This window comes from Ochlerotatus camptorhynchus, unplaced genomic scaffold (assembly GCF_037179485.1).
Source record: "Ochlerotatus camptorhynchus isolate MF236.1 unplaced genomic scaffold, CSIRO-AGI_Acam_v1.1 ptg000334l, whole genome shotgun sequence".
NCBI lineage: Eukaryota > Metazoa > Arthropoda > Insecta > Diptera > Culicidae > Ochlerotatus > Ochlerotatus camptorhynchus.
The window spans coordinates 915,657-933,882 of record NW_027040822.1 but is presented as its reverse complement, the minus strand read 5'-3'; the positions used below and the strand labels follow the sequence as shown (position 1 = coordinate 933,882).

General features: G+C 37.0%; 1 protein-coding gene across 7 annotated transcripts in view; it reads left to right on the top strand.

Annotated features, from left to right (window-relative positions):
* Positions 1–18,226, top strand: part of nrm (neuromusculin) — a 214,271-nt gene that overhangs the window by 141,110 nt on the left and 54,935 nt on the right. For all 7 annotated transcript variants that reach the window (XM_065230855.1, XM_065230853.1, XM_065230851.1 and 4 more), the window contains exons 3-6: positions 17,003–17,332; positions 17,469–17,636; positions 17,738–17,896; positions 17,973–18,049. In XM_065230855.1, the coding sequence (XP_065086927.1) occupies positions 17,003–17,332; positions 17,469–17,636; positions 17,738–17,896; positions 17,973–18,049 (734 nt within the window). The remainder of the gene's footprint in view (positions 1–17,002; positions 17,333–17,468; positions 17,637–17,737; positions 17,897–17,972; positions 18,050–18,226) is intronic.

Sequence of the window (18,226 nt, the reverse complement as noted above, 5' to 3'; positions counted from 1 at the left end):
AATTCTGAGGATGGACTTTTTTGCAACTGTACAAAGTCTAAATACAGCTTTTGGATTCCCTGATTGAAAATATTGTTAGTTTGGTATTAGTTTGCCATTGAACTTTGGTCTTTTGTTGTGTTACTAAAAATTCGTCGTAGAATCTTCTCTGAAAATTTAAAGTCATTTGTTACCGTGGTTAAAAAGTTACAGCTGTTTATGTGCGTTGCAATAAATTCGAGTTTGTCCTTTATATCATTTTTAAAACATGTTGAATGTTCGGCATTATTTTCTGTCACCCCGACTGGCGGTACTTTGGAACCGGGTTGACATGCTCAATCCTTCGCACAAGTCGTCATTCCGTTAACAATCATGTACTCGCTTGTCAAAATAGTTTTGTTAAACCTCTTAAATGATCGTATTAGCCTTTTTATCTAGGATAAAATTTGAAAAAATAGAACTACTATTTTCACTGAAAATGACCAAGTTCAACGTACTCGCAACGGTAATAGTTAATTGTGTAACTACAACAGCATATAAGGGCTTACAAAACCTTGACATAGTCAAAAATAAACTGTAACGATACCTTCAAAATATACAAAAACGTACTGCACAAAATTTCAGAAAAATAACTGCATAAAAGATGATACCAGTACCTTGAAGAATATATTTTCTTTGGTTTATATTTTTAACGTGTAAAGAGGAGCATGCCGCAAAATATTATTACAACGATTCCTACAGGGCTCAGAAATTGGAAAAAAGCGACCGAGATGCTGGGAAAACACAATCGCAGTGATACCCATGTTGGTAGTATGAACGCGTGGAAGAATTTCAAAATCAGGAAGGGTATCGACGAAGAACTGGACCACCAAAAAAAGAGGTATGATTGCTGCTAGTAAGGCAAAGCGGCTTCAAAATTGCTATAAAATGGAACGTTTCATCGATATTATGCGCATACTTTGCAAAGGTGGCCGACCACTTCGTGAACATTCGTAAGAAGCGGAAAGTGTGACACCCAGTTGGTGGCTAACTACGATCCTGTGCTGGAAAAACACTTGGCGGAAGGTGGCAAAAATTTCCAGTACACAAGTAACCGTATTCAAAATGACATGATTACATCGTTGCACAATGTAATGTTGCGGAACATTGCGAGATCCTTGCGAGGAAAACCAGTGGTAATCATTACAGATGATACGAGCGATTGTGGGCACCACGAGCAGTTGGCGATTGTCATCAGCTCATCAGGTATATTTATAATGATCGGCCGACGAAAACATTCGTGGGTGTGAGACGGTGTTGAAAACAGACACGACGACCATCTTCAATACTATTGCTGAGGTCCTGACAGCGATGCAGATTTCTTGGGAGCAGGTGTCAGCAGTATATTTTGACGGTGCCAGCCCAATGGCTGGCAGCACTGCTTGAGTACAAGCTAAGTGCAAGGACGAAAACAGCAATATACTTTTATGAAGAGCTTTGAGTGTGTTGGTTTATTTTCTTTTGACAGATACGCGTATTTCGTCTACTACTTGCAGACTTCATCAGTGCCAAGTACTCAACACCACTGATCATGATTGGATTGATCAAGAGCAATATACTGTTTGTTCACTGCTATGCGCACTGTTTGAACCTTGTACTTGTCGACGCAGTGTGCATGCGAAAGGATAATGCGATTCTTATTGGTCATTCATGTCAGTTTGTCGGTGCTATCACCACCATCTGAAGTGACTTCAGCTGAAGCCAACCACCAAGGCAACAACATTGCACCAAATGTATCATTTCGGTTAAAGCACTACTATTGCAACCATTTCACGAACTGATCATCACCGACATTGTCGATGGGATTAAATTGCCAATTCCATTGGCTGTCTGAAAGCAGTTTCCATTGAAGAAGATGAACCACAACCGGAGTAAAAAATAAATAAAATTAGCTAAATTGAACAGTAGGGAAACAGTGGTGGGTAGACATCACCATCCACCCCGCACCTTGGAGTACTCCCCATCCCTAGATTAAATGCACCATAGAAAAAACAATTGCCCCTCCTTCACAAGATTCCTGTGCACGCTAGTGATGAGAAGTGCCAGCCCCATCGAAGTAGTCACTTCAGCGTGGTCCCGGGATGATCCAGGCAGAGGAAAGAATAAGGAATGGGCTTTAGTGGAGCTATACTAGGCAACTAGTGCATACCACCCCGTGGCAACTTCAATACAGATTTGGATTTTTTACCCTTCCCCTCCAGTTTTTCTGCCTTGAAAGCTATTCTAATTATTTGATGGCTTAGAAGAGTTTTTACAAACAATAGAACAAGGTGTGGTAAAACGCACCCTGGCGTTGTATGTCCAACAGCGTTTTTTCTCGTAGTTTTAAAAGGCTAATTAATATAAACAATTTCCCAGATGACTGTTCTGCAGGTCTTCTAGTGATTATGGGCGAAACTCCATTAAATTTGTTTTGCAAAACACGTAAATAAGCGCTGATGGTCATATTATTCCATAGCACCCCGTATTCTATAAGGATTTTAATATTCTATAGTTTTGATGTAAAAAAAAATAATAGGAAATGTTTTCCCGATTTTGTCAGTTTCCTGTTTTTGTCAGCCTACAATTTTAGAAGGGACTGACAAAATCGGGAAAGCACTGTAGTCCATTATACCAAATGATTGGAGCCAGTTTGCTTGACAGAACAGATTTTGATGTTGCTTCCTAAAATGGTTGGGTGAAAGGCCATCCACATTGAATCCAGATATGAAGCGTTGCGGCAAAGTGACAGCTAAATCTATTGTCTACCTTCCAAATTTATGTCAACGCAACGCAATCGGATCTAATGTGGCTGGCTCTTAACTGCGTGCTGTCACAATTATCAAGTCAACCATGTCAGAAATCATAACCATTGTTATATAAATTTACGAATATGACCGAGAATTTCCGCGTGATTGAGGCTCCCGCACCTCTATGGAAAAATAAAATAATTCATAGAATCCTCCTTATTTATACACGATTACACCACAATTTTGGATGGCGATTTGTTGTTAACCTATTTTGACTTTAGACATGCAGACTATGAGCTTATCAAAAACAATTTAAATTCTATTTACTGGCAAAGTTGGATTGGAAATTCAAGCCCCGAGCAAGCAGTAGATATGTTAAAGACATATATATGTCAATTAATTATCCTTCGAAAATTTACCTAGACAACAAAACAAGAAAAACGACTAGCGAGATCAGTAACTTATTTGCTGAGTTTTTTCAGGATATTTACACAAGTCATGATGTCCAAGATTGGGATTACTAGTATTTCTCATACCTTCTTGAGCCAATGAGAGATATTGTAGTTAATAATGTTACTCTCAACGAAATCTTACATTCTCTAAATACAAATGGATGCATCAAAGGGTGCAGGACCAGATGAATTTTCACAAGTATTCTTGAAATCAATATCGCAGGAGATAGCAAAGCCATATTTTGGCTGTTCAACTCTTCTCTCGAATCCTGTTTTCTACCGTCAATTTGGAAGGAATCGTTAATGATTTCAATTTTCAAAAGTGGAAAAAAATCAGGCAAAACAAATTACATAATAAATCAAAATGTTTTCGCACAAGCTACGCATTTAATTACAGGCAAACAACATGGTTTTGTTAAAAGACATCCAACGACTACTAATCTGGTGGGGAATAAACGGCATAGAAAATAGGAGTCACCATGCTTTCTATGACGATCTCGGCATCAAAATCGCGAATGGAAGAATTAATATCGGATACTACATTAGGGAATTTGAGGCGTATTGAATCAATAAACGATAACATAGTTCATTCTCACGCATTCCTTAAACGACGTTCTCCAGATCGGCATAGAACATCCATCCAGGTTCGTCCAAGAAGCGGTCTGAAGGATTTTTCTCTATCGATCACCACTTCTATCCTTGGACACCTGCGCACTGATTCCACCGATTATTTTCAAACCTTCCCCTGTTACGGTTGAAAAATCATTTCTCAAACCCAACAAAGGCACATGAGAGAATTGCTTCAGGTACAAGCTACTACTGATCACAGTCGCACAGGCACCACTATCTACCTCGGACTCTACAGGTTTTCCCTCAACATACAACACTTCCGTCATAACTCCACTACGGTCCAACAAAATCGTCGACCGATCTTGAAGGGAATTCAACTGCATCCGCAAGCTGGCAAACTCTGTTGCCAACTCATCTCCCCACGCTTTGGTTCTTCCGAAATACCTGACTGGAACCCCGATTCGGGTTTGAATAGCGCATGGCCTTGCTTCCCGCACGAGTAGCACTTCCAGTTCTTAGCAGGACACTTCCCTTGCTCGTGCTCACGACCGCACTTCTCACACATTTTTCTTTATCCGGATTGATTCTTCGACTCATTCTAAAGTCTCAATCGACTTTTGCTTCTACCGCGAATCGGTTTGTTCGATCTAACCACGTGGGCATTGAAACCATTCCCACATCAACCTTGTCGAAGGACACGTCCTTCTGCGTTCGAAGCCTTCCATCGAAAATCTCGAACACAAATCTGTCCCGCAATGCTTCTTTCAGAAACTCACCATACTCACACTTTTCAACCAGCGATTTCAATTCCACAACATAAAGGGTGATACGGTCAAAATTTGGTCAATATCAACTTGACGTATTTCTTTCAATTTTGCATTTAAAAAACCTGAACACCCCTCATTTTGAAGGTGTGTGTGTGTAGAATGTTGCTCCTATTTTGATTTTGGAATTCACTCTTCAGTTGTCAAAATGCCGTCCAAGCAAGAAGAGCAGCGTATCAAAATTTTGCTCGCGCATCGCGAAAATCCGAGCTACTCGCACGCAAAGTTGGCAAAATCGCTAAAAGTTGCCAAATCAACCGTTACAAATGTAATTAAAGTGTTTGGAGAACGTTTGTCGACAGCCAGGAAGTCTGGATCGGGGGGAAATCGAAAACCGGAAGCCGCTGAGACGACAAAGAGAGTTGCCGGTAGTTTCAAGCAAAACCCTAACCTCTCTCTCCGAGATGCCGCAAATAAGCTGGGTGTATCGTCTACAACCGTGCATCGAGCCAAAAAACGAGCCGGACTATCGACTTACAAGAAGGTAGTGACTCCAAATCGCGATGATAAACAAAATACGACGGCCAAAGCGCGATCCCGGAGGCTGTACACGACGATGCTGACGAAGTTTGACTGCGTGGTAATGGACGACGAAACCTACGTCAAAGCCGACTACAAGCAGCTTCCGGGACAGGAGTTTTATACGGCAAAAGGAAGGGGAAAGGTAGCAGATGTTTTCAAGCACATGAAACTGTCAAAGTTCGCAAAGAAATATCTGGTTTGGCAAGCCATCTGTACCTGTGGCTTGAAAAGCAGCATTTTCATAGCTTCCGGGACTGTCAACCAAGAAATTTACGTGAAAGAGTGTTTGAATAAACGTCTGCTGCCTTTCCTGAAGAAACACGGTTGTTCCGTACTGTTTTGGCCGGATTTGGCATCTTGCCATTACGGTAAAAAGGCCATGGAGTGGTACGCCGCCAACAACGTGCAGGTGGTTCCCAAGGACAAGAACCCTCCCAACACGCCAGAGCTCCGCCCAATTGAGAAATACTGGGCTATTGTCAAGCGGAACCTAAAGAAGACCAAAAAAACTGCTAAGGGCGAGCAGCAGTTCAAGGCAAACTGGCTTTCTGCGGCGAAGAAGGTGGACAAGGTGGCTGTACAAAATCTGATGGTAGGGGTCAAGCGTAAGGCCCGGCAATTCGGATTTTGAAAAGCGGAAGCCTAACTTAATATTTTTCCTGAATTTTATACTAATTGAACTTGAAAAAGAAATTTAATTTGATTTTTTAAATAAACGATTTCACCGATTTACACGCGTTTTCCCTTGACCAAATTTTGACCGTATCACCCTTTACCTCGAACTCTACAGGTTTTCCCTCAACATACAATACTTCCGTCATTACCCCAATTCGGTCCAACAAAATCGTCGACCGATCTTGAAGGGAATTCAACTGCATCCGCAAGCTGACCAACTCATCTCTAGCACCAACCGTCCCCACGGTTTGGTTCTTCCGACATACCTGGCTGGAACCCCGATTTGGTTTTGAATAGCACATGTTCGCCGCACGAGTAGCACTTCCAGTTCTTAGCAGGACACTTCCCTTGCTCGTGCTCACGACCGCACTTCTCACACATTTTTCTTTATCCGGATTGATTTTTCGACTCATTCTGGAGTCTCAACCGACTTTTGCTTCTACCGCGAATCGGTTTGTTCGATCTAACCACGTGGGCATTGAAACCACCATCGCTCTCTTTGTTGTCTTTTTCCGCTAATTCTCACGTCAATGCCTCTTCAACAGCCTTGTCGAAGGACACGTCCTTCTGAATTTGGAAGCCTTCCATCGAAAAATTAGAACACAAATCTGTCCCGCAATGCTTCTTTCAGAAACTCACCATACTCACACTTTTCCACCAGCGATTTCAATTCCACTACATACTCCATAACTGCCTGCCCAGCTTTCTGATCGGCTTGATGGAAGCGGTAACGTTCAGACACTTTGTTCACATCTGGTCGAAAATGCCTTGTCAAGGTCGTCACTAGCTCTTCGTACGATTTCGTACTCGTTCTCACGGGCTGAAGCAACTTCTTCAAAATCGCGTATGTATCCATTCCCAAATGCGTCATAGAGGAGGAAATGCAGTTTCTTCCGACACCTTCGAAATCATCACCCACGACACATAATTTTCGAACATGCCGAAGTTCATCGCTCCGGATTTCGACGAACCCGGTTGCGGATCTGGCTATTCGTCGCCAGGCATCCTAACCTCAAACAAATCAGTGCTCACTCGTGTCAGACTAACGATCGTTGCTCTTCACGCCGTTACTACTGCCGTACGTTTCACACCACGTGTTCTTCAAAATAACCGCGTTTTAAAACACTCAAAACTGTTCGCTCGCTGTTCTCCGCACGCTCGTCACCAAAACTGTTATGGTTTTCGGATTTCGTGGGCACTCAATTAGCACAGAGGTTAGATTTATACTACACTTTATTAAAATTATTTACAGATGTTGATAGCTCGATGGTTGAACATGAAAGAGGGATTTATGCTTTCTTGAATATCACGAAAAATGAATATGCTCCCCTGGACCATGTGCTTTGATCGACCCAAAAATTCAGTCTCATAAAATTCTCTTCCAAATTCGGTCCAAATAACAAGAGGTCAATTTCATGTGCGTCGGACACTTGGCGCGAAATGATCCATATAGATCCCAACTCGTTTTTTCGTTATAAATGAGTTGTATATAAGTGACTAGGCGCTTATTTTTACGTCATAAATAAGTTATGGAAACTCGTTTACGACAAACAACAAGTGCCCAGTTGAAATATACTAATCCTTGTAAATCTCATAGAAATTCAATTTTGATTGTGGACATCATAATATATTTCAAAGTCCATTTTCTTTTACAAATTCACCCACGCAAATCGGATTGAGGTTTGCTTCAAAACCTCACGACAATTACTCAAAACTTTACGCCCATAAATTGCACGGCTGCGTGCTATAATCACCAGCCGGGTCACTCATTAAACATTGAAATTACTTCCAGTTTCATCCTACAGTCGGTTGCCTCCCCCAAGTTAAAAAAAAAGCAAACATCCTTCATCCTGATCGCTCCTGGCACTGCTCCCAAACAAACATTAAAAGCACTCTTGCATTATTGGTCCACCTTTATTATGAGCTTTTAAAGTAATTCACCTCCTACTACACTTCGACACGCCTCACTGTGTACCTAGCTACCTATATCGTAGCAACCGACGACGACGACGACGACGACCATCCGACCCCGCAAAATCTGAGCGCCGAGCTACTTGGACCAAAAATGAAAAAAAATTACGCTTGCATTCGCTTGAAAAGCTGCTTACCCAGTTCAACTGTCGGAGTGCTTTATGCCATCACCCGCAATGAAGCAGGGCATGCAAAATTTGCGACACGAGGACGACTAAGAAACTGTATCAATTAGCAATATAAGTGTCTTTTTATTTCGTCTCCGATGCAGCAAGGGGTTTTCCCATGCCTGGTGGCGTTTATTTTGTCGAGTGTTGTTATTTTTTCGAGCTGTTTCCCGTGTTTCTCCGTGTGTCGACACGGGCTGGCCTCTTGAAATGTTTACTACGTTATACGCGTTTGCACGGCTCACTGATCGCATACATTGCGGAGCTGGTAGTGCGCTATGTTCTGCTCAGCTCGATTGCTGACTACCTGAGGGCATTTTCCTGCACCCGCGGGGCTCTCCAACAACATAACCAGCGGAAAAATCTCAATGCCAGGGCGCAAGGAAAGCAAATCGAGCGCTGGTGCTGGCTTGAAGTGTTTCCGCCTCGGTTTATGCAATCATGATAAACTCGACTCGGGGTGCTTTTGTATTTCACCGCTAATACCACCCACCAGCGCCTGCTATGTGTTTGTATGTATGCCAGATGTAAATGATAAGTGGCGCCACCAGGTGAGCGAGTAGGCTTACACCAGAGCGAGCAAGAGTGAGCACTGCTAAAACATGCAGGGGAGAACTGTCCAATGAAGTGGATGAATTGTGCTGGCAGAAAATTAGACTAGCATAAATTTCAGCTAATGAGAACGACGAGTGCTTCGGGAATGGAAAGTTCCTACCTCTACCGGCAGGTTGGTAGATCCTGGTGAAAAGAGGACGTTTAAATTCATTCATTCCTCATAGCGCTAATTCAGAGTAATTTTACAACCGTCATAATATTTGATAGTTTTTTTTTCTCATGTGAGGAGAGCTTGAGCGAGTAGCTTTCATACTGTTGCGGGATAAGTTCTGATGTTGAAAAGAATAATTTATAATCGCAGCTGAGTTTTACCCGTGCAACACAGTTGTGTTGTGGTTGGAGGAGCTTTTGTTTGAAATTGTATTACCGGGTTTCATTCCTTTGAATGAAACTTTGCATAATCGTATCACAGGGTTTGCTTCTGTGCTTTTAGAAAGATTAAAATTTATTCGAAATGACCATTAAAAAAAATGTTTACATGCTGGTACGCGTGGGAATTCAATTTACTCGGAAAATCGCTCAACCAGATCGGATTCAATGAGAACCATTTCCAATATGTGTTATCTCTATTCGACGAAACTCGCATCATCCATATTCGATCCCATGGAAACCATTCAGGTTTTCATCTTTCATATTTTCATACATCATGGCTACAGAACCTATAGCAGCACATGAACCTAATCTTCGTTCTATCCATCTTTTACCTCAAATGTGTTTGGTTGTCAAGACGGGATGGAGCAAAAACGAAGACAGACACAAATAGCGAAAAATATTGAAAGATTTCTTCTCGCTACGTCTATAGAGCACCAACAAAACGGTCGGAACGTAACTAGTAGACAGCGACGGTCTTCACTTGGAGAGGAGACATTCCGAGCGCCAGACAGATTGTCACTCGGTAGCTGAACTTGAAGGCAAACTGATCAAAGCAAACCTGCTGGAAGATTGCACGGGTGTGGAGACGCTTTTCATGTGGCTTCATCTTTTTGTCTCGCTCTAAATTTTTCCGCTGTTGTCAAACACATGACACGTGTTACTTTGTTCGAGTTTTCAAACGTCGTCGTCGGTGGAAGTAACTAACGAACGTGTGTCGGTTTGAGTCTGCGATATTGGAACTTTGACAGCAAATAAACAAGTAGGTTGGGGGAAAAAGATGCTTTTTGTATAAAATGTTTTCGTTGATAAATTTGAAAATTTTCGACATCAAACTTATAGTTGTCAAATCAAAAACGTTGCGCACAATAGTAGAAGTAAAATTAATTTATATAGCCATTGATCACGGTGGGACATTTTTGCTTGAAATATTCCAATTGAATTAGCCTTAAGGGCTCTTCATATTTGGATTTATATTGGATTTAAATAATTTCGCACGATTTTTTGTATGATAATTAGCATAAATTATTCCCTTTTGGGGCTATATTTAGATCCTACAATAATCAACTTGAATAGAATTTGATAAATAACCAATTTTCAAGAATTGTGGTGAATCAAGTGCCATATAATAATTTAATTATACTTACTAAAAAAAATTAAAAACTACAATGTGATATTTCTAGTTTTACAATATAACAGTCAACCCTTTTTCTTATTGGATGTTCTGCTAGCTTGGTATTCAACTTAATCTGATCGAAAACACGACTACTATCAATTCATTTTCTTTGATGAGTACCTTACAATTTCGAGTAAGTTTTTTTTTACTTCGACTATCGAGTATAATTGTGCCTGCGTGTTACACAATGTTCAAATTCGTGAACTGGTTGGCATAGAAAGCTTTCAATTAATAACTGTGGAAAAGCTTCGAGGAACACTAAGTTAAGAGCAGGCAAAGTGTTTGCGTTAGAGACAACAAAAGTTATGCAAAAGACTCACTCACTCACTCCCCGAGCAAAGGCCAGTATCAAAATCAGTGATGGCATAATCCACACTCAAACGATTTTTTTCGCTCTCAAGGGATCCCAATATTCGCAACATGTAACATTGTAGCTACGAGTTGACTCATCACAAACATAATTCCGTTGCGCATCGTTTTCTTAGAAAGAGAAAGCATAGATTGCTATCTCCCTTTACCCTTCACCGATGGTAGACACGAAGATACTGCTGTCAGCAGTGATGGAAGTTTCGGTTCGTTTTCGGCTGTACATCAAATATCTTGAAGCTCAAATTCACCACAGTTTAGGGAGAACTGTAGCTGGTGAGTTCTGTTAGCATGCTATCAGAGCTACGGTATCACAATTTGTAATATCATCCGTTGTTGTTTGCTTGTTGAGTGTTGGGAAAATATTAAAAAAAAAAATCAAATCTCACCAAAGATCAAGGTCACTCTTGATTTTCGTACACAAACATCAACAAGCTAACAAACGTGGTTATATGGTGTTTACATCTGTGTGGATTTGCTAGTCTCTTTCTCTCTCTCTCTCTTTTGCTTCTCTGAGAGTGTACTTTTCTATAGCTGTAGCGCCGTAGGATAGCTAGCATACGAGATAGCTTTTATGCGCCTTTAGCATAATTCATTTTCCAAGCGATAACAGAAGAGTGGTTGAGGCACGGGTCCCGTTATATCAGCATCCTTGGTTAGATTTCAGTCTGCTTTGTTTTATTATTTGTTTAGCATTGTTATTTTCAATAGGTCAATTTATTAAATTCATACCGACTTTTGCTGGCTACAAAGCCTATGGCAATCATATGAATTTCGATAGTGAACCGTGGAAGAATAATCAACATTCAGGACCTTTTTTTTAATTAATTTATTTGATAAGGCTCAACCGAATTAAATTTACAGAGCCGAGGATTCTTGTTCACTACACAATACATCTTAAAACTGTAGTCAAAAGGTACACCACAATAAACATTTTATCTTCCGCTATCCAATAAGCCTCCTCTACCAGAACGGGAGCCGCTTCCAGTGGTTTACTTGTATGGCAGATTCGCCAACGAGGGTCATAGCGCTTCCGTTGTAGTAATGGACGCAAAACATGGTCATCACTCACAACCTCATCACGAAACGGTTGCTTTCCAAAGTCGACGACGCATCGACTGAAAGAACTGCTGATGAAGAACAATGAGGAGGACCACACAATGGTTGCTGCCGAGTAAACAGACGATCGCGTGACACACATTGAGAGTGGTCTGCTTCTGTCGACAGCCGCGTGAACACTGACATTCAAGGACTTAGAATGTGTAATCACTTAAAATTGGCTTGGGTGCATAGTTTCACAAATCGGTTGGCTCTCAAAAAATCTATTGGAAAAAATTGTGCAATTTTACAAACGGAGATTTTGGTTCCTAAGAGCCATTCCCAAATATTTATACAGTAATTTACGATAACGTTAATTAATTCAAATAGTGCTCCGCGCTACTTTGTCGTTTCCATTCTTTGTGCAAACAACCATGAAAACTTATTTTTTTTTCAGATAAATTGCAGTTTATGTTGAATTATTTATTAATTTATTAATTTATTGATTAATTAATTTATTTATGAACATATATATTTTTACACCCCTCACCATCCCTCTCCATAGGGGGAGTTTGGTAAAGAGAGATGAAAAAACCAATTTGTACCTTCCTTAAAAGTTGTTCTAGCTCGCTATTCTAATATCTATATGCAATCTTCACACTGCCGTACTCTAACGGAACTATCAACTCTTTGCTTTCATCTACTCCATCTATCGTATACAAATTACCACTACAGTCTGTTATTTGAAATTAGCATCTTCAACAGTTTATTTATTAATTTATTCATTAATTTCTATATGTTTTATTTATTCATGTATATATATTAATAATTTTTTAGTTTTTTTTTTTCAATTTTTTTTATTTTTTTATTTTTATATAAATATTATTTTAAGTATCTATAAATATTTTTTTTATTTGCTTATTTTTAATTAATCAATTTATAACTTGTTTTTTTATTATTTATTAATCAATTCTTTCATTAATTTATAAATAAATTAGTTTATTCGTATATTTATTAATTAATTTATAAATTTTTGGTAGTTTTTTTTATTAATTTTTTTATTCTTTTATTGATTTATTTATATTTTATTTATTGATTGATAAAATAATGAATTTAATTTTCTTTTTTTGTATGTATCTATTTATTTATTTATTTATTTATTTTATTTATTTTATTTATTTATTTATTTATTTATTTATTTATTTATTTATTTATTTATCTATGCATTAATTAATTTTTTTATTTATGTTTTTATTTATTTATTTATTTGTTTATTTATTAATTTATTTATTCAAAACTTTATTTATGTTTTTATTTAATAATGTATTTTTATTTAAAATAAATAAATTTATTTCTTTTTACGATTTTTTTTTTTATTATTTTATGTATTTCTTTTTTTTAATTATTTATTATTTTAAATATCTATACATTATTTTTTTATTTACTTATTTTTTGATATTTTTTTATTCATATATTTACTAATTTGTTACTTGTTTTTTATTAAATAATCAAATATATCATTAATTTATAAATAAATTAGTTTAATCGTTATTTATTAATTAATTCATAAATTTATAAATGTATTCCTATTAAAATATTTTTTAATTTGTTTATTTATTTTTAATTAATATTTATATTTTTATTCTTTTATTATTTGATTAATTCATTAATATATTATATTCTTTTATTTATTCTTTCAGTTATTTATTTTCAAATTGATAAATTTATTAATTGTTCAAAAAAAAATTAAATTATTTATATGTTTATGTTTATTTTTAATGATTAATTTGTTCATATATTGATTTGTTTATTGATGCATTAAGTTAAATATTTATTTTCTTTTGTGTATTTATTTTTTAATTATTTTAATTGCAATTTTTTTTTATATTTTTTTGTCATTTGTTTTTATTTTTTTTATTAACATGTATATTTATTTATTTATAACTTTATTATTTAATTAACTCTCTCATTATTAATTTGATTTAATTTTTTTATTGATTCATTAATTTATTCATTAATTAATTAATTTAATTATTATTGCTTTAATTTTTTGTTAAATTAATTAATAAATTTATTTTTTTTCAATTATGTTATTAATTAATCATTTAGTTATTCTTCAGTGTTCAGAAAAACTCAAAAACTCAAATCTCATGCATGAGTTTATGCGGCTATGAGTTTTGCCTTGCAAAATTCAACGTCGCAAAAATCACCGATGAGTTTTCAGGTTCAAAAATTCATTGCTTTATATTTTCGCGTTATTCATTGTTATTACTATTGTTTGTGCATCAGGAGTTGGAAAACTTACACAACATGCATAGGCATGACGTTTGAGTGGTTTTTATGAGTTTAAAGCTGGAATGATTTTTCGGCGTTGTGAGTGTGAGTGCGTGAATATGCATGATAATCTCAAGCGTGAATTTTGTTTGCCGAATTCTCAAGTGAGTTTATTCTCGCAGGGAGGCTCAATGAATGAGATTTGAGAATGATTTTCCGAACACTGATTCTTATACATAAATTTATTATTTTTTTATTTACACATCAACCTTTTATTTTTTATAATTTATTAATCAATAAATTTTTTTTTTGATTTCTTTTTTAAGTTGTTTTTTATTTATTTATTTATTCATTTATGTATTTGTTTATTTATTTAATTTATTTATTTATTTATCAATGTATTTATGGATGTATTTATATTTGTATTAATTTATTTATGTATTTATTTATTTATTTATTTTATTTATTTAAGAAGTAATTCCACTTAATTTATTTTGGTATCCATGACAGATGCGAATTTCGATTGCAATGTGCAGTCTTCATCAGTGTCATTCCCACTAAAGAATTTATCAAAATCTAACCCCCTTAAGTACTCAACTCCTACGATCACAGGTTTAAAAATGAAACTACAATGTGTTGAACCGAAACCTACCTAGCTAATAAAAACCAATCTTTGGGATTTTCCTTATTATTTATTTATTTTTTATTTATTTATTTATTTATTCATTCATTCAGTTAGTCATTGATAAATTAATAAGTTATTTAATTTATTTATTTACTTATTAATTAATTAATTTATTTATAATTTTATTATTTTTTAAAACTTTTTATTGATTTATATATTCATACATCTATCTATTTATGGATTTATTAATTTTATTATTTAATTTATTTTTTATTAATTTTTGTTTTATGTTAATTTATTATTATTATATTCTTAAATTTAATTATTTTTGTTATAATAATTTATTTCATAAAAAATTAATTAAAAAACTATTTGATTCATTAATTTTTTAATTATCAATTTATTTATTGGTTCAGTTAATATATATTTGTATATTTAATTTTGTATATTTAATTTTGGTATATATTAATTAATAAATAAATTTATTATTTAGCTTATTTATTAATTTCTGTACTAAGCTTTTTATTTATTTATTTATTTAAATATTTTGAATTGAAATTGGGTAGTTTTTGGCGATGAGGGTTTGAGAGTTAAATTGATTTTAGGTCTTACTTTAATACCCACTTTATGAAATTTAGTGTTTATATGCGCCAAAAAAAAACAATTGCAAATATTTTTTATTGAAACGATGCTGATTGCAAACTAAAGCTGGGAGGTTAGAAGGTGATGGCTCTAGTGAAGATCCATTTCAGAATTGCTGGAGATCAGATGGCTAAGGCTACTGTAAATACACTTCCAGATCTTGAAACTTAATCTGGGACGCATTTAGTATTAGTATAAGCATTTGCAAATCAATATAATTAGAACGCGCTCACCAAACTCGGGTTTCTCCATGTTTCTTCTTCTTATTCTTCTTATTCTTCTACACATATAAAGCTTATGTGTCATCTCAACTTAGTGTTCTAGATACACTTCATCAGTTATTAATTGAGAACTTTCGATGCCTTTACCATTTTTGCATTAGTATAATGTATGGCAAATACAATCATACTCTATGCCCAGGGAAGACGAGATATTTTCCAACCCAAAAAATACCTAGACCAGACCGTAAATCGAACCCAGCCACCGGTTCCATCGAATCTAGCATGGTCTTGCTTTGTAGCTGCGCATTTACCAACTGAGCTAAATAAGGGAGGCACTTGTTTTTTTTTTATTAGAGACTTTCAGCCTTGGGCTGGTTCGTCTCTGGAGACAGGGAGGCACTTGTTTAATCATTTGTAATAATTAAAAAAAAAAACTATTTTTAGGGCCAACTACCGAAAGCATTAATAAACATTATCATTATGTGTTCAAACCAGTGATGAGATGTGTAATTATTATATATCCTGCAAAACTTTCGTGATTATTGTCTAGGAGGTAGAACACCTGCAGCTGAGCACCTAAACACGAGAAAAGAAAAATCGATCGAATCACAAACCGGTTAACGTGACACTACAGCAACACAGCTATGCGGACCAAATTCTTGCCCGAGAGTTTTCACAATCGTTTACAATGTCAATTATCTGATGATTCAATTACAATAGTTAAAATGAATTTTATTTCGGTTTGGTAGAAGCTGAAAGCACACGGAAAGCACTAATTTTGTGACATCGAAAATAAAACCGATCGTTCACGGGCAGAGCCTACTATTGAAAGTGAAAAAAATCTGGCATAAATGGAGCATCTTGCAGGCCTTGACAAGTATTTCTGTTATAGTTTGGACCCCAAGGAGTGTATAACAAACATGAAATCTCGATAACTGTTTCAAATGGACGTATCAGCTTTTGTAAACAATGCATTTGATCGTTGATTGGGCATAACTGGTAGCTCGCACACGCTTATTAACCCCTATCTGATGGTAGTGTTAGCATGCGTGGGCAAGCTACCTGTTACGCCAAATCGACGATCAAATGCATTATTTACAAAAGCTGATACGTCCCTTTGAAAAAGTTATCGAGAAATGGTTAATAGATTTCATTGCATTAGAAATATTTCTTCAGCAACGATTATGACAAATCGAATTCTTTCAGAAATTCCATCCCTAAATCTTGCTAGCATGTTTTACAAATTATTGATTTGAGACTATATGATGGATCTTCTGAATGCACCTGGAATCTGTACGAGACGTGAATCAATTTTACTCTACCTACAATTGATGGTTTGACAAAGCATCATCTACATTCCTTTGCTTCCTTGCATTCCAAACTTGCTATTCAGCCCTGATGTGTCTCCGGTAAATTCGAGATGATTCTGAGATATCACCATTTCCTTCGAGCTGTGTCTGAAGGAAGATAACTCACATTACCAGATGAAGCGATTACGAAGTAACATTCCATCTTAATTGCCCGCATACCAATCAGGAAAACAGCAGCATTCGTGGTCTGTCGTTCGAATACTTATCTTCGCCTAAGGAAGATATTTAATGCCACTCTTGTTTACTCCAACTCGAGTGGTTGTATGGGGAGGTGTGTTGTGTCTTGCATTCGAGTGCATTTCTCCAAGGCTTCATTCTTCACTTTGGTTCATTTATTCGATTGATTAATTTCCCCTCTCATTATGCTTTCCATTCAGTTCCAGATGAGACGGTACAAGTGTTGAGGAGCGAAAAGGTGGAACTGACATGCCCGATCGACATCGAAACCTGCGGCGAGCTGCACTCGCTCAAATGGTTCAAGGGCACCGATCGCATCGCGGTCGTCTCCGGTGACGGCGAGGTGGCCAAGGTCGAGGGCAGCTACAACGATCGGCTCTACCTGGCCCACGAGAACCAGAGGAGTCGACTCATCTTTAAGAACGTGGAAATCTCTGATGAAGATACATATCTGTGTGAAACCACATTTTTAGAGCCCTCCGAGGCATGTGAAAACTCGGGAGCATATAGTATAGCACTCAATGTTTACGGTAAGTGCCTAGCTATGTATCGTTACAATCGTACCAATCTACCGCACAGTCCACACAGACTATGAAATCAAGCCATCATGTCCGCTTTGATTGCTCTTGTTATACTAATGAATGTGTGTTTTTTCCCCTCATGCAGCCATTCCTTCTGTAATAGCACTTCAGGATGGCAGTAGGAATAGTATTAAGAACGGTTCTCACGTTGGACCAATGCGGGAGGGTCAGGATCTGCAAGTCGTTTGCGAAGTATACGGCGGCCGTCCAGTACCTGTGATAAGTTGGCATCGGTCGGGAAGTGTTGTTAGAGGTAATCCCCTTCACTTTGTATATCTGCATATACACACATTCGAAAAACCATCTGCACAGAACACGATAAAATGTTTGTTTTCCGCTTGTCCCCAAACACAGATTCACAGATTGTGGAGGATCATAATGGGCTGTTCACAGTAAAGTCAACATTATCGCTTACACTGTCGCGCCAGGAACTGGGGGCGACCTACATCTGTCGCGTCGAGATGAAAGAGTTGCAGCTGGTTGTTGATAATCATTTTCATATCGATTTACACGGTAAGCGAGAAAATTGCTCGCGGGTGCATACCTCTGTTTGTACACAACATTAACCCCACTCATGTTTCCTCTGCAGTGAGACCTACGAAGATCCATTTATCGGGTGTCAAACATCACACGGTGGAAGGTAACGAAGTTTTACTACAGTGCCAGGTAAGCGGAAACCATTCAGCCGAAAAATGTCCTCCCCCGCCCATGGCTTTTTTGCATCCGACACCTCGCCGTGGAGACTTTACTCGCCCATTTTATCCTTTAATGATTGCGTGCCGTAGGGCAAGTAAATTGAATAAATTTGAATAATTAAATTTACTTTTACACCTTTCCTCAATT